Consider the following 26215-nt stretch of genomic DNA (forward strand, 5'->3'; position numbering starts at 1 on the left):
GAGCCTGGCAGTCTGAGGCGGCTGGAGGTTGAGGCGCGAGGGTTCGGTGGCCGGTTGATAAGAGGGGGAGGCGTTTGACTGGGGAGAGGGTACATTTTTGTGGTCTGCGATAAGCGAGGTTTGCTTGAGCGGGCGTGTTGGTCCAAGAATAGAAGGTAATTGTTGATAATGTGCGAGGACCGTCTGATGCACTGCACTCTGAGCAGCCCCCTTCATGTGAAAAAGGGTTGGTGGGGGTTGAGGGATGGGGGCGTCTGGTCAGCTGCAAAAACATGCCCCACCGTCCTCCCCCGCCAGGGCCCTGCCAATAAATGCCAGCGTCACACCTCGGAGCCAGGCGGAGGTATGCGTGCCGACGCCTCTCCGCCGAGGTCACCTTCCTGCTAAACGCCAGCGCCTGGTTTGTGCCCGACGCGATAAGCCGTCCTGTCCCGTGGCGTCGCCACAACACCAGAGCGTGCTTGGGTCCGCGCACCGTACAGGTTGATCCGCTTCCTCCGGTGGATCTTATTACAGCGACAGGGGCCAACACGCAAACTCAGAGCTCCACTCCAAGCGATCGTGACGGGCCGGCCTCTTAATTCACCTCTATCCTTCAGGGGTCATTTAATACTCGATAGGAAAACCAAGACGTGCAAGACTTTAATGGAATTGAAATGTCTGGGCCATACGTCAAAGCGGCAACTCGCGCCTACTGTTTCTTCATGTTTTACTGCATCTACTCGGTTATCTCGTAATCTATACAGACAACTACTTATTTTGGTGCCGGTGCAGGGGACAATTTGTTCCCCTTAACACATTCTGCAGCTGGAGTGAAAAAGAAAAGAAAAACATCTCAACATTGTTTCTCATCATCGATTTTTTAAAAAAGGCCATTCTGGCAAGAGACTTTGGAAGGATACTTGGGAATTTAGCACTTGCAGATGTGATGAACTCCCACGCGGCTCTCCTCTCTTTATGTGGTTGAATTGGAGGGCAAGTGAGAGGCTCCGCTTTAATTGTTGCAATTGTGAATCAGTGCGAAATGGAAAGAAGCACAGGGTTGCAACGGTCCCTCGCTTGTCGGATTGGTGGCAGCCGTAGATTTACAAATGTGTACAGTCTTCCCAAATACAGATTTATTGACATTTTACTCTACATGTGGGAAACTTGTTACACCAGTACAATGGTCAGAAGGGAACACCCAACCATAAATATTAACCTCTGACACTTTACAATATTAAGAGTGAGCTGGGATCCCCGTGCAATAATGTATTCTGAATGCATCAGCCCTGTGGCGGGTAATTTATGTGCGGGGACTCGGGCAGCCAAAAACAAGGTGTGTCCGCGAGGTCTTGTTATTTCATTCGACGCAATAAAAAGTCTCTAAAGTCAGTCATTCATTTCTAATGCTCTGCGCAGTAAAGCATCTCGCTTGGAAGATTCGTGCTTTTGTGCGGAGTAAAGGAAAAACGTTGGAAAGTGACTTTTTTTTTTTTTTTTTTAGCCCGTGTCCCTCTTGTTTTTGCCACTGATATTAAATACGCCACGGTGGAATCAGTCCTCGGCCAGCGCTCGTCTCATGAGTGGAGTGTTTCATTAGTGAAGACAGGGGATGAATAGGGGTCTATGTAGCCTGGCCTCACCTCACTGTAAGTACTTTTAAACCATGACAGTCCGTCCGTAAATCTCGGCCCGCAGCGCCGCTACGGCCCCCGAGGTAGGTAGCCAGTTTGACAAATGGCCGTCATTTCGCAGGAGCGGATACAACTTCATCGCAGCGGCGTTTTCGAGATCACCCTTTTAGTCTAACACCGGATTTGTGCGCTTGACTACATTAGCTCACTTACGCAGGGCCTCTCAAATAATTCATACAAAGTTGAATAATTGATGACGTAGGATGACCACAGCCCTCACGCCCCTCTACAGTCAAAACCTAGAGCCCTTTTATTGAAGTGCTGCGTGCGCGCCCTCAAGGATCAGTTATTTTGGTGTTGCCTGAGGACCCCTAGGCTGTCGAAGGACGCGTCGAGACACCAGTCTGCCCTTTGAAGTCTGCTCTTCTGTTGTCCTGCCGCGGCAGAGCACGAGGCCTCGCAGACAAAGCACTTTTTTCTCTTTTAGGAGTTTCCGCTGCGCAAACGCGCGCAAATAAATCATATTCAAGAAGGGCAATTCATCAGGGGATCAGCCGTCGCGCCCAAACGAGCGGGCTCGGCAGGAAACAAAGGTATCCCACTTTCAAAAGGTGGAACGCCAACCTCAAAGATAAAAGGAGTTCCCCTCCGTGTTCCCTCACTGTGGGCTAGACAATACAACATGCCCCTTGGCCACCTGCTCCGGCTTCTCAGCTGACAACAGCCACAATGTTCCTGTGTGATATACTCCCTGTTTACACGACTCCACCGGTGGCACCAACAATGAACGAACAAACGCGCAGACCACTGTCTGGTCTCCTCTCCTTGACCCCGGTAGCACAGGAGGATATCTGGAAAACGTTTAATCAAAGGAGTCCTTGACGGCCCTCAGCACTGCGTAATGTTCAGACTGCAGAGGAATGTTATGGTGAGGCAGAAGGATGAAGTCCTGACCTATAATTATTCCCCGGTTGGTCCCTGACATGGTGGGGTCAGGCCTGGACAGCTGGGGCAACATCCTGCTGAGTGTCTCCGCTACAGAGATGCTGTCACACAGCAAAATTAGCTCCTCTGTGAGCGGAGCCCTGTTTCTGTTGACGGACGGGTGAAGAAATGCCTCGGGCTGCGGTCAAAAAGTTGTGACAAACCGTGCAAGTTAACTAAAAAAAGAAATCTGCTGCCGCTGTCAGTTTTTAGAATCTGCTTCATGAATGCGTGAGTGTGTGCGCGCCGTGCCCCGTTCCAGATCTTTTCCAAGACAGGATTTCATATTTCACATGCAAATGATCGAATGAAATGCACTGCACGTTTATTAATATTTTAAGATAAGATTTTTAGTATTTGACCAGAGGATGAAGGTGCTTTTTTTTTTTTTTTTTTTTAACAAGACTGGGGAAATGTTGCTGATGCAGATTCCTCAGCCAAGTTAACACCCACTTCCACTTCATCACCATATATATTTCATTCTTATCTGCAGTGTTTTTTTTGTTGAAGTGATTCTCTTAAGACACGTCCGCACAATCAAGGATTCCTTTGAAGCCACTTGACCATTATCCTTGACACTAAAAGCACTGCACTTACTGGTACTGGATGTCAAATTAAACCCTTTAATGATAAGTTCTCTCCAAAGGTCTCATGGGAAATTTCTTGTGGATTACATTGTGGGAAAATGCTTTGAACTTGACATTGAACTTAAGCAGACTTTTTTTCCTCTAGACCCCTAAAGTTTGACTGTTTTCCCCACTTCATCGCTTTCATGAAGACGTGAGGGGAATTTCTGAAAGTAAAACTTCAATTCGGGTCAGTGACTTGAATCCCAATCTAATGACGCTCTACTGGGAATACTCCCGGTGGTGGTTAATAAAATATGACTCTTAAAATCATGTATAAAAGGAGAGGAAAACAAGAGGCCAAATGACTTTGCAGAGCTATAATGTATTTTTCATAAAAATAAGGAGTCACGTTTCAGTTGGATGCAACAGAAACTGAGAGAATGCCAAATGATTATCATCAGTTGTTGACTGCAGCTTCATAGAATTTAAAAATAATAATTTATCAATTTGTCAGATTTCCAAACGCAGTTGAACTGTATTAGTTCACCTTTAGATGTTAAACGACACCCTCAGTAGCTGTCCTTAACACTATAAAACCGTTGACCACTTTGGAAAAGCAAACTTTGCAACGCTTTACAATAAAAAACGTCAAGATGGCAAAAAAAAAAATGCAAAGTGTAGAATTGTGTGAAAGTGTTTCAAGAGGTTTGACTGCATCAGAGGCACACTCACAAAATTAATTTATTTTCTTGTTTACTACTAAGAAAAACAAAATTCTTGTCGTCCTTGCACTCTTGTACTCTGGATGTGTTGCATTAGATGACATCTTGCTGAAACAGTGCACATGCAGCATAAATAATGGTGACGGCACTAAAATAAACTGCACATGGAGACTTTAGACTGATTCTTAGCAATACGTGTATCACAAATGCATGAGCCGTCCTAAACTTTTTTTTCCCTCAACCACAGAGTGATGTCGTGTTGAGGTGAATAAATTACCCTCAAAGGAAACATTGACCTCTTCCCAACTAATGCCACATTTGTTATCCCCGGGTTGGTCACCTGCTCATTTATTCTGAAACATGGGCCCCCTGCTCTTGCCATCCGAGCACAGTTACGCCCGCAGAAGATGACAGTACAACCCCACCAACCCCCACCCCGCCCCCACTTAATGGAATTCAGGAAATGACCACTTGCGCGGGCCATTTTACCCCCAGTGGTCCTTAGCTTGCCAACTCTCGTATTTACGTGCAGAGACAGCACTATTAGGACCAAATGTTTGCCTTGTCAGAGCGCAGAAGGTGGCACTTCCACGGCAATTAGAGCAAATTGGCAGCATCTGCACTCTAGCGAGGGCTTGCTGACATCAGTTCCCACCCCAGCGGCTTCGGGGACGTCTGTTGAGAGATCAAACAGGCCCCTGAGGTCACCGTGCTCCGCTGAAGCTGACCAGAGGTTTGCTCCAGGCCCTGGTGCTGGTGACCCTTCCTTTCCTGCTTCCAACGCAACGCACTCAACGCACAAAAACCTAAACGCCCACCCACCCCACCCTGCCCCCCGCCCTGGTGGCGTTCCGATCCAGACTGGAGGGTGGGCGGGGGGGGGGGGGCAGCCTTGATGATGTATTGAGCGGAGGGCGGGGGAGCGTTTAAACTGCCTATTAGTGAGACGAAGGATCAAGAATGTACCTCTGATGTCCTTGTTTTTTTTCTCCCTCTGCAGAATAATGGATCCTTGATGTGGTGCCAGAATCACAAGCAGTGCTCCAAGGTAATGTGGCCGTCGCCCCTCTCTTTCCTTGTGAATGAGATGCGCGCCTCATTATCAGAGGACGACTCACAAGTCGAGACAGGACGGACTCTGCGGCGCAGCAGGAATGGGAGCCCTTTCAGTGATGTTGACACAGCATCATCAGAAGAAGCCCGTTCAGTCGGCGCTGCTGCTTTCCTGCGTTCTAATTTGTTGTTGCGGACGAGACGCCATTCCGCGCAATCAAGCAAGGTTTTGAAGGACTTAAACGCCCCGTCGGTTTGTGACAGCGTGATTGTTTTTCCAGCGCTTGAATTTTGGAGGGGATGCATTACCGAACGCCTCCCGCAGGGCTTGTTTCTGTTTCGTGCGCCCTCTTTTCAAAGAAGGTTGATACAAAGCTGGTGTTGACAGACTCTCCTCTTGGAAAAAAAAAAAAGAAAACGCGCCGCTGACATAGTCTATCAGACTCTCCTGGAGCTGATGACAAAAGCCCTTGGAGTTGTGCTCGTATAGTCTGCAGACGGAGAATACCGCGCAGCTGAAATAAGGCGGGGGACACGCTCACGGAGGCTCGTCCAAGTAGAAATCCCAACAATGCTCTCCGAAGGCGTCCAAGGCTCTCGTCTCCTCGCACACAGACCGTGAAACCAGGATTTAATGCCGTTCGCCCATGAGAACTCAAAATGGGACCCGGCGCGGTCATTGTCTAAAATTAAACGCATGGAGTTCGTCATCGACTCGCTGATGACAAATTAGCCGGTGTAGGTATTTCTGTGCTCGCGCGGGAGTTTTGCTCAAAGCTCACCGCTGCAGGGACACTGATTAATTAGCAACTGTGGAAAATGTTTGTACGGCCTCCTCGCGTACTTACTTAACACAGCCATGTATTAAATGTACGTATTAATCACAATCAGTATCCGGTGTCAGCCGCCTTACATATTCTCAGCTCCTCTGCGTTGCATTGAAATTGTTTTCTTTTCATTTTGCAAGAGAGCTGAGACACTGAGTTCAGCAACTCCCTTTAGCTTCTGCCAAAACTAGCTAATGTACACAACATACTGTTTTATCGCACCACAAGGTGTCTTTATCTGCGCATAGTTTTCAAACTTCTGCTCCACTTTGTTTCTTCTGCCTGTCAAGTTCTATTACACAAGTGTCACCAGGCAGAGCAGGAGCGTCTTTAGTTTATCCCCGAAGAAGAAGCCCCATGTCCTTTCACATTACTTACAACCGTCCCTGACATGTGTTCCACGTTAACGTCAAGGCGTTTAAGAAAGCAAACCACTGTTGTTTTCACCGTAATCCTGCAAATACTTATTTCTCTCCTTTCCACTGCGATGGCCAACGTTGGCTCCCGCCACCAGCCGTTCCCAAGAGGTTCACCGGAGCCTTATGTTTGAAAAAGGGCTTTTTTTTCTTCTACTGCAGGCTACGAGTCCAGGAACGGCATGCTGTTCTCATAATGAACCAGCTTAAGAGTTGCTGAAACTGCGTAAACTCTGTTAATGGACTTGAGCTCTCTTTTCTATAACAAGCACGTCAGTTAGCACGTAGGCGGCTTAATAAGTGGGGCTGGGTTTGACGCCAGCCCATTAAAAATAACAGTTCGCTGCTTGCGAGTTTTTTTTATGTTGCTCCACCGCTCTGCCTTTTTTTTGACTTTGGAGGGCTCTCTGGGCCGGAGTCGTTTAATTGTGTCCTGGTGGCCCCTTTTGTTCGGCCCTTTGCTTGGCACGCCGGGGCTGAAGTTTATTTTGTGGCCATAAGTCAATATTTTGGTAGCAAACACGGCCACGCTTTGCATTCACAGCGGCGGCTGGAGTGGCCACTCAGGGCTCAGTGTGGAAACACACGGCTATTGTGGAGTCGCTCGAACAATCGCGGCCTAGCGGGCCCATGCTGTACAGTGACTCCCAGTGAATAGCTCCGCGGCCGCTGATTAGCCCCCTTCACTTCATGAACACACTCAAACTCGGAGACAAAGGCGGCGGCCCCCCCCCCCCCTGGGTGGACGGGCTGTCCGCGCTGAACCCCCCCAGCCCCCTCCACCTCGTCAAAAAGCAGCAGAGGGCTCCCCGCCTGTGAACAAAACACATCCAAAGGCCTCCTAATAATTCAGACAAAGCTGCCGCGACCCCGTCCATCTGTCTACGTTCCGGGGACATCAAAGCTCCCCCCTGCACCCGCCCATTTTTTCCATTGGTGACGAGGACCATTGGTGGCGAGGACCATTGGTGGCGAGGAAGGCTTGCGGTCATTTTGCTCTCCTTGTCCAGAGTCACCCCCCCACACACGGCCCCTCCGCCCCCGCCTCCACTGTCATCATTGTCATGGTAATTAACCCGCTTGGCCCCTCTCTTCAGAGCACAGCGAGGTGGCATTCGCGAGGGCCGAGGAGTCATTATCAATGCGCCACCGTCGGACCTGCACACAAACTTCCATTCAAGCCAGGAGCGGTTAGACGGCGCTGGCATTCTCAGCGAGGCATTGTTATGTTGGATCCTCTGCTGCCGGAGCTTACCGACGTGAGAAGTTGGACGCTTTCCCTGGCAAAAGTTTGCCGAAAAAAAAAAAAAAGAAAAAATTCACGGTGTTCTCTTATTCCTGCCACAGTGGAGAAAATAGACGCGCGCATATGTGCGGGAGGAGGCAGCCAAGAAGCTTTCCACGTTCGCAGCACAGCTGAGAGTTTTCTTTTCACCCCCACCACCACCAAAAGTCTCACACCCGCCCGCCCCGTGGGTGTGATCCAGGCGCCGAATCAAACGCTAGGACAGACTTAAGGAAGCTAAACGCCGGCCGGCAACAACGCTTCATTACTCGAGCCGCTCTCAGGATGGGAAGAGAATAAAAGGACATGTGCATTACGGCGGGATAAGTTGGCCTGCGGCGAGTCGTTGGAACGTGTCCATCACTTACACTTCCTGAGGGAGAAAATGTAATATTCCTCGTGTAAACACCCCGAACACCCCGAGAAATTGCTTTAATACCAGTCTACTTTTCACTCCCCTCAGACGGCTCTCCGGGTGAATTAGGTTTGGGGAGTGGAGGGGGGAGAGAGGGGGGTGATTACTGAGCTGGAAGAGAATAAGGACACCAGGCTTTAATATAACATGTCCCAGCGGGGGGAGATTCCTTGCCAACCCGGCCACGTCCCTGCCCTTTAGTCGTCCCGGCTTCAGAGAGCGACGCTGCCCCATCGGCAGCGGGTTGCACGCGCCTTTCATGTCCGCCGCGTCCCTCCCAGGTGGCCCTTCCCTTACTGATCGCTCCCGCAAGGGTCGCATACCAATGCGGGAATAAGAAGTGTTTACCCTTTTCGGATTACATGCGCCCTCGTCTTCACGTGTTTGAAGCTCCCTCTCGCTTTGCCTGAATAACAATCGCTGGAATGCTACTATGTCGCATTCAAAAGTGTCTTTCAAAAGCTCCACCCCCCCACCACCCCCGCCTCCATCCGTCACCAACCCCCACATTTTCTCACGGCAAAATGAAGTTGTCCGACTTCCTTCTTGCTTGTTCTTTTCTTTCGGCGTTTGTTCATCCGGGAGTCAAAACTGTGACAGAAGCACAAACACCATCACTCGGCGAGACGTGTTTTGCGGGTCTTTTGTGTAGCCGTCTCTTCCTCGGCAGTCAGGTGGTGTGTATGTGTGTGTGTGTTTTTTAAGGCGCACTCTGAAGAGACGTGATGAAGTGGGTGCCGCTCGTGCAGGTTTACAGCTTCGCATGGTTTGGATTGTTGGCCGCTTATAGGCGGAAACTTCAAAGTGCCTTTTGGTCCCGCTGAGGCCAGACGCTGGTCTCACCTCGCTGTGTTAGCTACATTACCAGCACCAACACCTCCGCGGCAAGCGCCGGACAAGAAATCAATCTGTCAACCAGGCACTGTTTTATTTTTTTCCTGCTTGCTGCCTGCCCTGCCGGAGTAGCTGCTTAGCAGAGGGTAAAATTGGAGACATACCTCGGCGAGCTGCCTTAATCCGTTTTCTAATTAAACATACATGCGAGGAAGATGCCTGAGACTAGGTGAAGCTTGTGACATTTGTCTGATTGGTTCCCCTCATGTATTCTCCCTTGTTTGAGCTGTGTGTGTGTGTGTGTGTGTGTGTGTGTGTGTGTGTGTGTGTGTGTGTGTGTGTGTGTGTGTGTGTGTGTGTGTGTGTGTGTGTGTGTGTGTGTGTGTGTGGGTGGCGGAGGAGGAGTGTGAAGCAAGGCTGGTCAGTCCCAGCAGGAAGGACCTGATCTGGACATGGTTGTTAAGTTTCATTGGCTGGAGGGGGGGTGGGTTGCTTCATTGGCTGCTATCTGTGTGTGTGTGTGTGTGTGTGGAGCTCATTATTCACATGGTGGGTGGCGGGGAATGGAAACCCCCCACAGCAAAAGAAAGAACCAAAGACGTGGCCACATGCGGGAGAGGGAAGCGAGAGGAGGCTGCGAGGAGCTGCAGCTCAGACCTGCCGAGCGGCGGAAGTTCCATTGCTGCGCCGGCTTTCGACCGCAACGCCGGCCGCTTGATGAATGAATGATGACGGACGCCCTGCGGAGACGTGCGCCGCCATCGGCCGTACCCGCCCAATGATACCCATCCTGCGGAGTGCCAACGCTCCCCACCCCCTTTTTTCTTAAATAGCAGCTATTTATTTGAACCAACTGGCCACAGATGGCTTCATTTCACATGTTGTCCATGTCAGGAGGGGATTTGATTCCCTTGTAATCAAAGCTGCCGTGAAAATCCTCTTGAGCAGCTGTGACCAGTCACACTTAGGCGGTTCCGCTGCCCCCCCCCCCCCCCCCACCCCAAGTGTTTTGTCTCATTCGGAGGACAGTTTTGATGAACATTCCAGATCACAGCCCACCTCCTGCGCAGACAGACTCCCTCCTGCACCCCCCCCACCCATACCCACCATGCTGAGTCGACGTGACTCCGCCAAAGTGACCCGTGCCAGCAGTCAAATCAAAGATTAGAAGATTAGGATGTAAGAATCTTAGCGCCGATGTACTTAGTAGACGCAGGCTTATCAATTTGTTCCAGCGCCACTCCAAAGCCGCTGCATCTTGCAGATAAATCCCGCCGATTATGTGTGACAGTTTTCAGGATGATGGAGAGGCTGAATGAATGTGTGTCAGAGACCTCGGAAAAATCAACAGCTCTCTCAATCTTCGATTTGGAGGCGACAATTTCAGCGGGCAGTCGCTTCAACGTCAAGATTCCCAGACTTTACGTAAATCAGAGCTAGAAATAAAGAAGAAGCAATTTTGTACATTTCTGGCCTTTGTGTTGGTGTTGGATGCAAAGAAAAAAAATGGCATCCACTCCCACTGAGCTGACCGGCCCGCACATGAAGTTTCCCTCTGCATGAGCCGCAGGTCAGAGAAACTCGGTCGAAGTGTTGGGAGCCGTTAGTCGAGAGACCCAAGAGGCCAAGTAGGATTATTGAGATTCAAGTGTTTGCGAAAGAAGCGGAGATAGCGGTGGAATGTGAACGCGGCGCTGGATTAGGACGGCTTCCCTCCCGACAGCGCCGCGTCATGGTTTACATGTCGTTTGGCTTCCATCCTCGGGTCTAATTTCCCCCGAGGAGCCGGGCTCAGGACGGCCTGACGAGACCAGGCTCCACATCCTTTATCCCCGCCATTTAACACGGTCTGCAGGCGTCAGGCGTTTCCATGACACATACGCATTTCTCACCTTGCGGGCTGAGAAATTTGACTTTATTATTGTTGCAGTAAATCAACCGTGCGGGACACTTTGAGTAAATGGCTTCATATTTTATCTCGCAGTCCCCGCCCTGTGCTCTGCTCCCATGCGCCTGTCATCATAACATTACTCAGGGCGATGGTGTGGGAGTAAATACAGTAAATCACATTTTTTCGGGGAGGGTGGATGCGAACGGCAGAGGGGCAGGGGGAAAAAAAAAATTGCGACGCTGCTTTCAAATGGCTTGCGGGAGAGAGCGGCTTCGGTTCGTTCCCCACGCCGCGTCCCGGCTCGACTCTTTATCACAGACGCGGACCACCCCTCGCTCCGCCGTGATGGATGCACGCTGTTGAGTCTAACTGTCAGGAAATGAAAACTGAGAGCAGAGATAGGTGATTAACGGACGCTCGCGTTGCAGCCACTGTATTTCTTGGCTGCTGTTGCCGCAGAGGAAAACAATCAGCGCATTCCCATTAACCTTAAGCTCGCACCAACTGGAAATGTGCCCAGGGAAGACAGGGCAATGTTGAAAATACCATTTGGCGTTGGGGAAAAAAACTAAAGTTTTTCCGCACGCACGAGATGGTACTCTGGCCATTGCGAAAAGGGAATGTTTGTAAAATCGGCAAACTCACAGATTGCACAGTGACCTGCGCTCGGCACTGCTAGCCAGCTTATAACAGCTGTTGCTGCTCTCCCACGTACGAACCGCCTGCTAGCTAGCTAGCGGCTTCTTGGCCTTCGATTGGCAACAGTGACTGCAAGTGTGGTCGGCGCAGTGGAAATAAAACCCCAAGTTCAGAATTTCCGCCGTCACGCTACTTGCAATGACCTGACGCCGGAGGAAGAAAAACGAAGAAGACGTGATTTTTTTTTTCTCACTCTCTCTACGCGGAAACGTTTTATCAGCGTTTCAGAAATATCGCTGAAGTTCCTCTGAAATCAGTGACGGAAACCTGGCCTCTGTGATGCGCTGGAGGAAGTGGAGGAGAAGGAGCCCTCGTGGAGGTTTGGAGGTGTTTGGCGGCGGGGGGTGTCTGGATGAAACTTCAGAGTCATTAAGTATTAAGTGAACTGCTATTGCATTCCACAGCAGACAAAGCGCCATTCTGGCTAAGCTGTGTGGGCTTTATGCTCATAAATAAGGCAGGCACCTCTGATTGTGGGCTGGATGTATAATTCATGCACTGCCCCTCCTGCTCCTCTCCTCTTTTTTTCACCCCACTTTCTGCCAAGCTATCCCTTTTCAGCCCTTTGTTGTCTGTGGCCGCTACTGCATTTAAATCAATAATTAAAGTGATACTAAAGTAAACGTCTGCGACACCACCTGCTAAGTTACTCACTGTCTGCAAGCTCCGGTGAGACAAACAAAACAGGAAAGAAAAGGAAGAAAAAGAAAAACCTCCAACTTGTATACATTTCACTTCGCCCCCAGCCGCTGCTGGAATACTACGGTGTTTTCGTTGGTTGTAAAGATGAAGGAGTTATGACACTGGCAACGCTTGCAGCGTACGCTCCTCTCAGGGCTGTAAAACATTCCCAGATTTGGAAAATGTGTCATCACTTAAAAGAGTAACTCAAGGAAGGCTGTGTTGACGTGAGCCTGAATGAATTAGCACGGCGCTTCTAGCTCTATCGCAAACCACTTGAAATGAATAAATATTGTTGATATGATGCCACGTTAGCGTAGAAGAGCAGCGGTTCCTGGAAAGATTGGGTCTATTTTTACACCCTAATTGCTTGCAGATATGGCCTAAAACTACACTGGCTACTTTTTTTCCTTCATATTTCTCAGGTGCAGCAGGGTATTAGAACAGACAGCTTGTCCTCTTGTACGCGGCCTCTGACAGAAGTGATTTTGAATACTATTTGGATACCTGCAACATCAGGGAGACAGGCGGCAACTAATACGTTCGGAGCACACATGCACACACTGAGTGAACCATACTCCCACACACTACAGCAACGTGCGCCATTGTTGTTGTTATTTATTTATTTTTTCCTTTTCTTCTGGCTATGCGTGCACCAATCCTCCGCTGACACTGCGGGTCAGAAACACATGTGGGTTTCCTGATAGTTTGCTTTTTTGGCTTATGCAATTGCAGAAGAGAAAAACCCCCACAGCAAAAGCACTGCGGTATAATTTTATCTGCGTCGCCCCATCCCTCGCTTGATTTATTATTATTATATACCAGCACTTTTACATAAATGCCTAAGATGCACTTATGTTGCACTCGCACAGCTTGCCTGTTGGTTTGAGTTGTGAATAAAACCTCGAGGAGCGTCTGGGAAAGGTTCCAGAAACACGAGACCCAGATTCATCTGTTTTGTCTGCAAAAGATGAATATAGTGTTTAGATCGGGGTTCTCCTGCTCATTTCATATTTATGAAGCCCCCTCCTCTGAGCTTTGCTGCGCATGGAGCTGCACGCTCACATCGCAAGTCAGGAGGCTGTTTTTCATGTTGATCAACCTGATCCACCTCGCACGGCATACGCACGTCACCTGCACCGGTTTTAACCCCGGCACAGACGTTAAACTTACAGTCATGTCGCGGCTTGGACGCACTGCAAGGTTGTGCCGAGTTTAGGGAAACGGCGTGCTCAAACTTTTATAGCCCCTCAAGACAGGGGGGAAGATGGGTGTCTCCTTCCTGATTTACTCGCTAGATTTGTTACACTCCTTTGAATCTTAACAGCCCTTCAGAGACGCGCACTGGAAGGCCTCGATTGCGTTCGATTTTATACTCACTCAGATCGCGGCTCCAGCGCTACATGAAATACAAGTCGGTGGATGCTTAACCTGCCGTCGTAGTCTCTGTGGGCATTATCTGGAGATTTTTGGCCGCGGCCCCCGCTTTTTATGGACATAAATAGACTTTATGAACGGAAAGGAGGAAGACTTTGGATTCGCTGTGCAAAGGTAGCAGTGGCCTGAGTATACGATGCTGGTTTGAGAAAAATCCCATTAATCATATTAATTTTTCTAATTAGCGATAAGGGTGTACTTTCCCATCTCCGAAGCTCCTCTTTGAGATTGGACAGCAAAGTGGAAAAGTTGACAAAAAAGTGAGCAGACATTGATACCGTGATCACCAAATATTTAAAACTAGAGGTGCTGATTTTCAGATTAATTAGGTTGTCGTGCTGGCTTGTCAACTGGATAGTATTCACTGGCGTTCACTTGGCAGCTTATAAATGACCCAAACCTTTTTTTTTTCTTTTTTTTTTTTAATTTAAGCTAGAAGAGCAGAAACCGGCTTCCTTAGGTTGGAAACATATAAGAGTAGATCATCAACATAAAGTGACAATATAAATTTGATATTTGACCTCATTATCTGGGCTCAATTACAAATTATAAAAGCAAATAATAAAAGTGCAGAAAGCAGACAACCTTGACGGATGCCACATAGCACCTGACTGGATAGCATTGGTATGCAGCATCAGCCACTGGCCGAGTTTGTCCTTTTAGTTCTTAAACAAATGAAGCAACTGCCGCACAGCGAGCAGCATCATCTTGTTTTTCCGAGGCGTCTTATTTGGGGCAATGCGGTGCCGTCTCTGTGAGGTAACCGGCTCGCTGGAGCACTTCAAAAGGGTACGCAACTCTCCTGGCCATCATTAGCGCAGAAGACGAATGCCTTATAGGAAACACTCCCATTCTTTGATGAAATGTCAAAGGTACGTAGGCTGCAACCGGCTGGCTCGGAGTCAGAGGCGCTCGTGCCGCTGTATCCACGTCCCACCTCAGCTCAACCCTGCCCTCCTTCACTTGGCACCCGCTTTGCTCCACCCCCCCACCCCAGATCCCCAAATCTGCCAGGATTGCAACGGATCCAGACGAGAGAACGTCTCTTGAGATCTTGTTATTATATTTTTTCAGTTCAATTTATGACTGGCATATTTCATTAAATTCATCTCGTCTTTTTTCTGCAGTTGTGCAATTGTCTTGCAAAAGACGGAAAACATATGTGAGTGACATCACCTGTATTGTGCGGTTCAAATGATTGCAGATTTTTTTTCTTTGCCGTTTTTTTTTGTAGTTCTGAGGCTATGGAGCGTAACCTCATAACACTGCTGGCAGGAATAAAGTGCATTGGCCATGTTTGCAAAAGATGTATTTCATGATTAGGGAAGAAAAAAAAAAGAATCATTCTTTGTCTCAGCTGCAACATGAGCTCAATGTTTTCAAATCTGCGGACGTTAAGAGAGGCTTTTGGCAACCATCAATTTTTTCCCGGGGATTGAGGCTTTTGCGGAGGAGCAGACAGGGGAGATGAGTTAGAAGATCTGTCTGGATTAGAGTGGACGTGGCTCGAGGGGGGAACGAAGGGCAGGCGAGAAGTGAAAAGAAACTGCAGCGGGCAGATGAAAGTGACAGAGGGTGAGAAGGAGGGGAGCGAGTGCCTTTTCCAATAGCAGAGGAGGCAGAGCCCACTCGCTCCTAAATGGGTCGATAGATACAAGCGGAGTGCTGCGGGCTGGAATTGAGTCTGGTCATTGTGCAGCAGAAAGTGGACACAAGTCAGCAAGACTGGGGTGGGTGAGTGAGATTTATGGTGCAGTATGATCAGCGACAGAGATTTCTCCATATCTGAGTTCCCCCAGGCCAGCGGAGAGCTGCTCCTCATTCCTCGGGGGACTGAAACGGAAGGCGCCTTGTAAATAACTGCTGGCACCCATCGGAGCTTCACGCCGACCGCCGGCGTCCCGGTCGATACGTTCCCATCTCCCAGCTCTCAGGGTAGCAGAGGACAAAATCTATTCTTAAACGCAGAATTGGCCGCTATTGGAAAAGAAAGAAGAAGTTTCATCCAGGGAGAAGTAATGTGCGGGACCACCCATTCGTCACCTCGGAGTGTTTGCGAGGCCACCCTTCCACACGTGTCCAAGCAGTCGCCAAAGGAGCTGGCAGAGAAACTGAAAGAAACACACCAAAAAAACAAAAGTGGTGACAAACGCTGAGGCGAACAGTTTCCACACTGTTTCTGTACTTGAGGTGATATGAGGTTGTCGTCATTGTAAATTCATTAGTAACTCAAGAAGCAACAATTTACGTTGTTGTTTCTTGAGTAACTGGGTCAGTCGTTGCCTTCTCACTCATCTCCCCTCAAAATGCGCTGGCAAAAAAAAAATTATAATATAAAAATAAATATATAATCAGCACCAGCACCAATTATAGCCCATCTGTTATTTTGTACACACCGTTTATTGTCTGGCCCAGAGGCAACCTCGACTGGTAGGACGTAATGCGTGACTGACTGAAAAAAACAACAACAAAACAAAACCATTTCCGTGACATAATTATAACGAGCCTCTTCGTTGGTTATGCCACCCCAGTCGCTTGCAGTAAGAATGTTTTTTAATGGTGGGACGGGGATTTATCTGTCTGTCCGCCTCTGTCTCTTTCTCTTCCCCCTCACCCTCGCCCTCCTTCCTCCCCCCTTGTTGCGGCCGTGACAAAGTGAGGACGGTCGGTTTCGCAGGCTGCCATTCAGCCGGACTCTTCCCCCCCGACACACACACACACACACACACACACATACACAAAATGCCTTTCAGGGTCCCCTCAGAGTAACAACTGGTGCGTTTCATTACAGCGTGAAATGGCGAGTGAAAGAATGCCATGGATGTTCCTACTTAGCCGCACAGGAAGGAAGTGTCGCCGACCGGCGGAGACGACTCGAGGACAAAGAGGGAATCAGGCGCTCGGACACTTTGTGTAGAAGGAGCAGGAGCAGGAGCAGCAGCAGCAGCAGCAGCAGCAGCAGCAGCAGCAGCAGCAGCAGCAACGAACCCCGGTGCACTTGTTTACCTCTTGGTGCGAAACCAGAAGCGAAGGGTGGGAGGGGTGGTGAAATTTGTCGGGAAAAAAATGTCAACATCACATAGGGTAATTAAATGCATTCCTTGCGCCATTCAAACAGATGGTAGACGCCTTGCCAGCTGGAAAGGTTCGCTCCGGGGGGAAGAGACGGGGGAGACGTTGGCACCCAAAACCAGCGGTTATGCGACGTCCAGCTCAATTATGTTCTCCCTTTTAAGGCTTTTTTCAGTCAGATCAGCGGCGTCTCAGCTGCCGAACCCCCCCCCCCCTGCAAAGCCGCCCGACGAGCCGGGATGAGCACATGTTTGAAACATCCAAGTCTCTCCGGGGACGTATTAGTAGTAACCGTTAGACCGCAGACGTCTTGAACTGGCATCCACTGATGATGATGATCGGTCCCATGTGGAAAGTTTGACTTAATGTTTAGATTAAAGACGGACTGATTAATTAATTGTAATGGTAAGAATTGCGTAACAATTGTTGGCTGATGTGACCCCTGGTCTCACATCTGTCCTACACCAGAACTGTGGTGTAGGAAATGTGGTCGCTACTTATAAGTGGTCCTGCTCTTTATATAAATACTTTTTTTTAAGTGGGTGAAAACACGTTATTTACCATATTTTAGTCTGACCTAATCAGACTTCATGCAGGAAGAAATTCAAGCCCATAATTCCCTTTGAAGTGTTTTACAATTGGCATTCAGTCATTTTTAGTAATTTAGCTTTTTTTTTTTAAAATTTATTAACTACTAGCCGCTGACTAGTAGAACAGCTCTGTAAGTTACGACGCTGATTATTGAAAAACAATGTTGGTCGACCGTCAGTTGAATCAGAAACTCAGTGTTTGTTGTAGCTGTATGAAGCGTCGGTTGCAGAATCCCATGCAATAAACGCCGGAGTCCTTGTTTCGCGATGATGAAGCGCGCTTATCTGCGCATGATGTATGTTCTTACAGCCACAGAGCGGGGAGTCGCATACTAAAACCAGTCACGGGACTCCTGCGAGGCGCGCTTCATCTGGTATCAGCGCTTTTGGTTCTGCACCAAAGAGCGGCCAAAGAGTGTAAATTGAAATCTGGCACTTGATTGATGAGTGCACCTTTGTAATTATATACAGCCTTCCCATTTGCTTTGGCGAGACATCTGTCATCGGGCCTCCTCTAGCCTACTTGAATGTCAGCTGGTGGGTGTGGCTGCGGCGCAGCGCTGAAAGATTGTCAGTTTTCAGCACACCTGCAGGAGCCCCTGCTGCCTCGGCAACAAATGCTTATCTTTTTTCCCCCTTCTTTTCTTTCTCTCTGTCTTTCTTTCTTCCTTCCTTTCTTTCTTTCTTTCTTTGGGAGCATGTCTGGGAAGAGCTATTAGAGTGGAAGCCTTGCCCCTGGGGAGTTAATAAAAAAATAAATAAGCAGGGCTGAGGAGGTGTGATGACACTGAGCACACAGCCAACATTCTGCTCCCGCTCCTGCCAAATCCTCGGTACACAATGTGTTGCGTGAATTCTTGCCGCTTGGCATGCAAGCCCGAGCATCTTGAGGTGGCCTTGATTGTGTTTTCACTTGCACAGTTGCAACAAACCAAAAGAAGAAGAAGTAGCAGGAGGAGGAGGAGGAGGAAGAAGAAGAAAAAGATTCATCCTCAAGGAGAATCCGGTGGAATGCATTCAGGCCGAGCTCGCGGGATCTTTCAATGAGTAAAATGAGCTTGATCCCTGCGGCTTATATGTGTGTATATAGTGATTTGTAGGAGGGATTTGGGGGACTTTAACATGTGCGTCTACTGGCAGAAGGTCCTTTCGACACTCGCGCAGCCCCGTAGCCGTTGCCTCGGTTGCTTCATTGTTCCAGCGGGCCGCTGGCCCCCGCCTCTGCCAGCGGGCTTTCCTCTCACAGGATGCAATTAGGAGGAGAATTAATCATCGAAAAAGGTAACCTCAGTACCATTAATAACCGATGACGATCAAAGCTGTGCGCGCCTTTTCTGGATGTACTACCTTGGAAAGCGCAATTAAGCCGGCGTGTCAAGTTGAACCTATGAAAAACCCTACCAGAGGTTCTTTTGCAGCTCCTCAGCTGTCACGAGTTTTTCCCTCCAAGGAGTAAAACAAAAAAATTCCCCTGCCCCGGGCACGTCATCGTTTTGTATTAGCGCAAGAGAGAGAGAGAGATGGCTTTATTGCTGTGGAGTAATTATGGAAACACCTTGCCTGCCTGCCTGCCTGCCTGCCTGCCTGGCCTCCTCCGCCTCCAGGGGAGGCAGTTTGACACTCAACAAAAAAGTCGTCTTCGGGCTCCAAAAAAAAAAAGTTGGAGTTGGGCACAGCAGCGGCGGCAGCCGAGCGTAATTGAGACGCGCGTGCGAGACGCGGGGCCCTGATTGGCGCCCCGCTCCGTCCAGGAGTGCGGTTTATGCACTCATCACGCTCCTGTCCACTGCGCTCCATTAAAAGCAAATAAACTTTGTGCCGGCAATAGCGTCGTAATGACTGGCTGAGTTAATGAGGGAATAAAAGTCATAAATACGAGCGCCTGCGTCTCGGGTCCTCGCCCCTCCCCCCTCCCTTCTCCCTACCACCTCCCTCCTCGGCAGAGATGTGATATTTATTACATCGGCGTTGCGTTAAATACACTTCACAGTGGGGTTCTCTCATTTAGCCGGCGCTTACATAACTGCAGATAACACACCGCTCCTATCGCGGCCAGGAGTGGACCTCTCTCTCTCTCTCTCTCTCTCTGTCTCTCTCGCTCGTGGCCGCTCATCCCATTTCCATTCCAATCGTCCTCCCCCGCCGGCGCATCAGACGCTCCTGGACGGAGAATGCCGCCGCCGCCACTGCCGTCCTGGAGATTTACTGTCTCAGCGGCTGCAGCCTTGTGCAGGAGCCTAAATTAAACAGAGTTGAATGAGTGGCTTTGGCAGGTCCCCGGTCAGTGCGGTTTCGGGGCCGCTCCCCCCGGCAGCTTTGCAGCAGAGGCAGGCGGGCTGGCAGCGGTTTGAAGCTGCTCAACTCGGCGCTCGTCACTTTCACACCAGCTCGTGTGGAAAAGCGGCGCAAGCTCTTCGCCGCCTCATCTCCACACCTCCTTTTTCCTGTTGCGGCAGCGGCGCTCCTTCCTGATTGTGTTGGACGTGCGTGGGCTTTTGTGTTTTATTCCATTGGCTTTTTATTAAATTCGATTTACTCTGGTGTGTGTGTGTGTGTGTGTGTGTGTGTGTGTGTGTGTGTGTGTGTGTGTGTGTGTGTGTGTGTAAGGGTCTTTTTCCTTCGAAAGGGTAAAAGGATTGGTATACTCTCCTGTTAAATTTGATCATCACATGAGGCTTGGCAGAGTCACTGGCCAGTGCCGGAGCCAGACATCTGTGAATTTGTAGCAGGAATTTTTTAAAAAGTATTCTCAAGACCAATGAACCGAGTGTATCATTTAACAAGTGCTCTCTGTCCAGCCCGGTGGGGTGAGGGTACCACGAGGGCAACCACGGCTCTCCCTAAGCCCGGCTCTGTGAAGGCTGAGAGGGAATCCGCCACGAGGCGCTCGACGAGTGGGCAGAAAGTGTCCGCCGGCATTTTTTTTTCCCCTTCTTGTTTGTGCCCTTTGAAAAGCGTAATACGAGAAAATGAGGTGTGACTTTAGCGAGAGGCCCGTCGAGCAAACAGTGGCCCGGCTGGCCCGGCTCTTTTGATGTGGGCGCTCCGCTCTTTGAAGAAGTGACACCGCGTCTCTCCTTTTTCACAGTGCCTGGAGCCCTGCAAGGAATCCTGGGACCTGAAGGAAAACCAGTGCCAGGATTTGTGCGAGGTACGTCCCCCCCGCCGCCGCCGCCAGCGTGAGAGCGAGCGAGTGGGAGTGTGTGTGTGAGTGTGCGAGCTTCTCTTGTGCCTTGTGTGGGAGTCGGGGCGCGTCGGGGGAAAGTCTGAGAGAGGCGCGAAAGCAACTCCTTCCCATGATGCCCCTCACGTCAGGCGGAATCAGGGCTCGCTTAATGCACTTGCCGCTCGGGTGATTCATGAGCTGAAATGTAAACAGAGTAAATCCCTGTTAGCTCGCCGAGGTGTCCGTTTGACGTTGGCCAGGTTGCTCTTTAGGAAAAAATTAAAGCAAAACGAAAAAAAAAAGTCATCTGACTTGTGTGTTTTTTTCCCCCTTCCCTCCCTCCCTCCCGTCTCCTCAGCCGCTGTTTCCCAAGAAGCACTACGAGTGCCTCACCAGCTGCGAGTTCCTCAAGTCGGTGGAAGGGGTGAAGCAGGGCGACTGCCCGGCGCCGGAGAGGGCGAGCGGCTTCGCGGCCGCCTGCGTGGAGAGCTGCGAGGAGGATGGCGAGTGCTCGGCGGTGAAAAAGTGCTGCTCCAACGGCTGCGGCCACACCTGCCAGGTGCCGAAGAACCTCTACAAAGGTAGCTACCGCCTCGTCGAGACGGCGCTGAGCCAGATGGCTCCCACGCGCGTGTCCTTAACGTCTTTTAATACCCTAAATCTGCTGCGTGCCCTCAGCCGTCGTTCATGTTTAATTATAGCGCTGTCATTTTTCCAAGAGCAACAAAAACGAACGACAGTCGGCCGAATCGCAGACGTTGATGGTGTTTGCCGACTGGTAATCGTCCAACGAGAGAGAGAGGGAGAAAAAAAATCCTCGTTTGCTTAATTTTCTCAAGGCGTGTGGAGCCAATTAATCCCCCTCTGTCAAAACATTCATTTTAATTCCCGGTGACGCAGATCACACATTATCTCCCGCGATTTTCTGACAGCTCGCTGGGAATCGCAAATCTTAATTTCATCTCCGTGTGCATTGCGAGTCGCCCACACATCACTCACGTCATTGTGAAACTGGAACGGATCAGATTTTTTTTTTTTTTAAGAGTTCTGGATGAGAGCAGGGTTCGCATAGACGCAGATGAACCCAAGACATTTTTTTTGGGCTCCAGAGAAACAGTTTAATGGTGCCGCCCGAGGCGGTGCGATGATCTGAGGGCCGCGGAGTCGATTCGCCGACCGACCCGTAAGCCTGCGAACTCGAAGATGGGAGATGAAACTACGTTGTAGCTGCTATCAACGCACAGTTGCCGGCAGCCTGGGGCCATAACAACGCTGGGCCGTTGAGGGGATGGGATTTTGAGGCGCGAGCGGTGGAAGGGGAGTCCAATTGAAGCACCGCTCACACTTGGGTTTCACTTTCAATCCGGCAGCGGCTGTCTTTGTTTGTGTTATCCTAAGTGTTACTACAGGTGTTTATTAAATATATGAAATTTAACTTTAAAGTCCCACTGATTGTCACATCCCGAAGGATGTGAAATTGGGTGATCTAACCCCCCAATTTTGACCATGAAAACTAAGGGCCAAGCAGGGAGGCAATGGGGACCATTTTTACAGTCTTTGGTGTGACCTGACTGGGTATCGAACCCACAACCTACCAGTCTCACGGCAGACACTCTACCACATTGGTACATATCAATAAAGAGCTTGTTCCAACTGTTTTAGTGTCAGGGTTACATTAATTTTCCTCTTTGAGTGTCTTGTTTCCACCAAGAACCAAATCCAGGCCCAACATCAAGTAAGAATACTGTACTGTACATCAATCAACAAACATCTGACTTGAGATGTTGGAGTGTAGAAGTAAAGTAGAGGGCCTCTTGTCAAATCATCCGCCCACCACCACCACGCCCACCTATAGCTCCGCCCCGGGTTAAGAGACAGAAGTCATGGGTTCATGCTTGGATTCTGGGCGAGAACCCCCCCCCCCCGCCAGATACTTCACGGCGGATGTCATGCTCCGAAGGTGAAGAGGAGGCGGGCGGAGAGATGAGAGCAGGCAAAGCCTTGAAAGTTTCAATCCAGCGGATCCCCGTCGGTTTGAACAAGAAGAGAGTGTCGAGCACAGCGGACTCCCCGCTGATCCGGGGTCAGCGTCTGCGCCGCGTCGCCGCAGTGAATCACGCCGTGGGCTCCTGGTGAAAGGACGGGAGGAATTCCCATCCTGGTCTGTGGTGTTAAAGGTCTAATTAGCCGCTCATGGTTTAAAGAGTGTAATAGTTTGTGTGTGTGTGTGTGCGTGTGTGTGCGTGCAGGCTCTGCTGCCGTGATGAGCCGTGTTGCTGGAAGCCATTAGCAAACACAAGCGAGGAGAAATGAAGCGTTTCCCCCCAACGGAGATCGCTCTCAGATGTGCGTGTGTACTTTGTGTGAATGTGTGAGCCTGTGTGTGCATGTGTGTGCGTGTGTGTGTGTGTGCGTGTCCTCAGGTTAGAGTCCCCCCCCCCCCCTCCCCCGCGCTCCGTGTGTGTGACAGGGAAAAACTTCTCTCAGGAACTGGACCCCCGCAGTGCTTTTCAAGTGCCACAAAGATTCTTTTTCTCTGTGTGCGTACGTGTGTGTTTTACATCAGCGGAGCGCAACTCTCTCACACTGTGTGCTCACACAAACGCTCCTCACTTGTGTACTTATGAAAATCAGCGCTGCGGTCTTTATTGGAGCATAATATTTGCCAGTCGGATGTAAACACGCTGCCAAGTCCTCCGCAAAATTCTTTATATTAATATCAACATTTTCTCGCTCCAGCTCCTCGTGTGTCACGGTTTGATTTTGCCATTATGATAATGAGTGCTGAGTTTCCACCAGTTGGACTTTGGACGCTTGGACTAAAGTGTCAAGAAAGCCACTTTGGCTTGTAACAAGGAGGAAACTTTTAGGCTTCCAATAGCAGCCTTTGACACCGGACCCCTGCAATTACAACCGACACATTAATCAATACCTCCAAGCGAAGGCTCTTCACTGGGCCCTGCTTTCCTTTTTTCAAACCCAGTTCTCTCCATCTCACTGTTTTTGTGAGCCTTTACAACTCCTGACTGAGGGAAAAAGGAGAGGGGGACGGAAATGCCAAAAATTTGAAATGAAATCATCTCACTCGCAGATGAGCTCCTCCGCCTGCTCTGGGTCTTTGTTGACATTTGCAGAAAACAACAAAAAAATGCAGATTAGGGGAGATGGAAACGCTTTCACTGAATAAATTGTGACATATTCAACAAACTTGGGCGACGAGTGTTTGGACGCTGAGGCCGTCTTTCCAGTTCCCCCTGTAGCACATAGCAACACGGCCGGTAGCAACAACAACAACAAAAAACAACCACAACAGACACGAGTCAGCTGATGTCCCAAGTGCACTTGGTGCGCGTTTCCGTCTGCTGAACGTTTCAGAAGATCCAGAAGATTCTCTTCGCAGCTGAGATGGAGACCGAACTTCTATTTTTCTCCTCTTCTTCTGTCGTTTCGTGGAATTGGTGGTCCAGTGTGACGCAAAACGATCAAAGGTGGTGCGCAGGGGAAGTTGAAGGAAAACACACACGCACACACACACACACACACACACACACACAAACACCAGCCGTCTGGCGGTTAAAACAAATAGCTTGTGAATGAATGCAGGATCAATGACACTAAATCCAGCAGGCTGTCGAAACAAGTCAGCCGGCGCGTCGACCCGTCGGGGGGGGGGGTGGGTTACGGTTAGCGCTTGTGCTACGAGCGATATTTGCGCTGTTTACCTCAATCCTCTGTAATTACTGCAGTCATTAAGACGGCGTGTGCGTGAGTGTCGAGAATTATTTTTTTTTGCCGCGACTGTAATTGCTGGCACGTTGTGAGCGGATGCCGTAGCTCGCTCGTGTCTCGGCGGGAGAAAAAAAAATCAGAAAGAATTCCGAGCGCAGTGGCGGGAATCCTGGAGCAGGCGCGAGCTAGAGGTTCTCTTTTGGTAAAAGGCAGCAACTGTGTTGTTGATCCACATTAACATAGAAGGGAGAAGTTGTGTGTGTGTGTGTGTGTGTGTGTGTGTGTGTGTGTGTGTGTGTGTGGAGGATGAGCTCAGGCGGAGGGATACGAGGAATGTTGTGGTTACCTTGGTGTTTCGTCGCTGTGCCGGCACTTTTGCAGACGCGCCCACTCGCGCACACTTTCAACTGCGTGGCCGCCAAAACCACAACACAGCGGCCTCAGCCGTTAGCGCGCAGGAGGCCGTTATCAGAGGATGAAAAAAAACAACAACATAGAAGCCAAAGCGGGGACTCTGTGCGCTCGCGCTCGGCTCGCAGTGCCGCTCTCCGTCTGTCCCCGCTCTGTTTTTTAAAGCCTTGATCCGTCGTGTTTTTAACGCGCTCCTTCACGGGGACGGCTGAGAGTCGAGGAGCCGGGCGCCGCGCATACAAAACGCCGTTTTGATAACGTTGTTTACGGACACGGCGGGCCGGGCTGATGAATGTGGAGCGGCGGGCCGCCGCTCGTTCACAGGTCCCCCTCCTAACGGTCCCCAGGTGGCGGCTGATTTATTGAGCGTTCGGAGGGGGTGTTAGTGGTGGTGGATGTATTCAGCCTTCCCCTGTACCCCTCAAACTTGCTTTTCCAATCTCCATCTCATTATCACTGCGTCCGGCGCTCTATCAACAACTCGCCGCAACTCCGCCATAAATCCGCTCCAGAGACTCGACAGTCGATCTTGGTGAGAAGAGTGCGTGCGTTTTTTTTTGTTTTTTTTTTCAAGAGTTTACCGTTTACGCCACGTGGCCCTCTGAGGTGGCAAGAGAATTCATATTCTGTACTTAAGTAAAAGTACGGATACTCTGGTGAAAGTAAAATGTACTTCAGTATAAAGTTAAAGGGTAAGATTTATGACTTCTTTGCAGTTAATGCAACAATCATTATTTATATGCTGAGACACTCTAAAATAATCTCCCTCTAAAACATGATCCAGCTTTACATTGAACTATACAACAACTTTGTCCAAATAGAAAATCACTTTCAAACACAAAAGTGAAAAACATGTTTTTCCAATGTCAGAACCAGAAATGACATGTTTGTGTACAAATGTAGAGAGTAAAAGTAAACTGTCATTGATAAAGAAATACTCAAGTAATAGATAGCAAAAAAACAAACTACAGTACAGCAACATATATAACAAAGTATTATTACTTTGTTACTTCCCACCTCTGGTGGCCGTCCTGCCAGCTTCATTTGAATGAGGCCGAGCGTGAGGCGCAGTGATGTCAGTGAACTTACTTGCTGCTGTTTCGTGTTGAAAAAAAACCCCAAAAAACAATAACAAACCAAAAACAAAAAGAGCGACCCGCTGGGAGAAGCATTCAGCGCACCGTCTCGCATGCCGAGCCCGAAGCTGTGTGTATCGTTACTAAGAAGCGCAGCGACTCAAACACATGGCCCCGGCCAGGAAATATCACAACCTGTCACAGTAGAAAGATGATGCTGTTGACCCACAGCATGTATTAAATGTATTGTGGTGAAGTCATGTCTCATTTTTGAAACGCTGCATCTGTCCAACTCAGATGGTGTCATTTAATTTTCCACCCGGAGGAAGGAAAAAGTACGAATTCCGCGTTTGGAAGCTCCCCTACAAGGTTCCACACGGCGGGTGATATTAACTCTGTCTCGTGCTATCGTCTTCCCTGCGTGCACTCTTAGGCGTCCCTCTGAAGCCCAGGAAGGAGCTGGTGTTTTTGGAGCAGCCGTCGGGCCAGCTGGAGATCCGCTGGTCGTCCAAGTTTAACATCTCGGTGGAGCCCGTCCTCTACGTGGTGCAGCGGCGCTGGAACTACGGCATCCACCCCAGCGAGGACGACGCCACCGACTGGCAGACCATTGCACAGGTGCACTTCCCCTTTGTATTGCGATCTATAGGATTTTGGCTGCAGTACCTCGAGTGGCCACTGGAAAATATTTTTTGCGCTAACATATTGCCAATCTGGTATCCATTTCTTCTAATACGTCCCT

General features: G+C 49.6%; 1 protein-coding gene across 1 annotated transcript in view; it reads left to right on the forward strand.

Moving 5' to 3' along the window:
- Positions 1 to 26215, forward strand: part of anos1 (anosmin 1) — a 45912-nt gene that overhangs the window by 1558 nt on the left and 18139 nt on the right. The window contains exons 2-5 of the mRNA XM_076040017.1: positions 4892 to 4939; positions 20180 to 20242; positions 20616 to 20838; positions 25907 to 26091. Of these exons, the coding sequence (XP_075896132.1) occupies positions 4892 to 4939; positions 20180 to 20242; positions 20616 to 20838; positions 25907 to 26091 (519 nt within the window). The remainder of the gene's footprint in view (positions 1 to 4891; positions 4940 to 20179; positions 20243 to 20615; positions 20839 to 25906; positions 26092 to 26215) is intronic.

This window comes from Nelusetta ayraudi, unplaced genomic scaffold (assembly GCF_046127955.1).
Source record: "Nelusetta ayraudi isolate G7.1 ecotype Tasmania unplaced genomic scaffold, CSIRO-AGI_Nayr_v1 ptg000060l, whole genome shotgun sequence".
In the NCBI taxonomy this organism is placed as follows: Eukaryota; Metazoa; Chordata; class Actinopteri; order Tetraodontiformes; family Monacanthidae; genus Nelusetta; species Nelusetta ayraudi.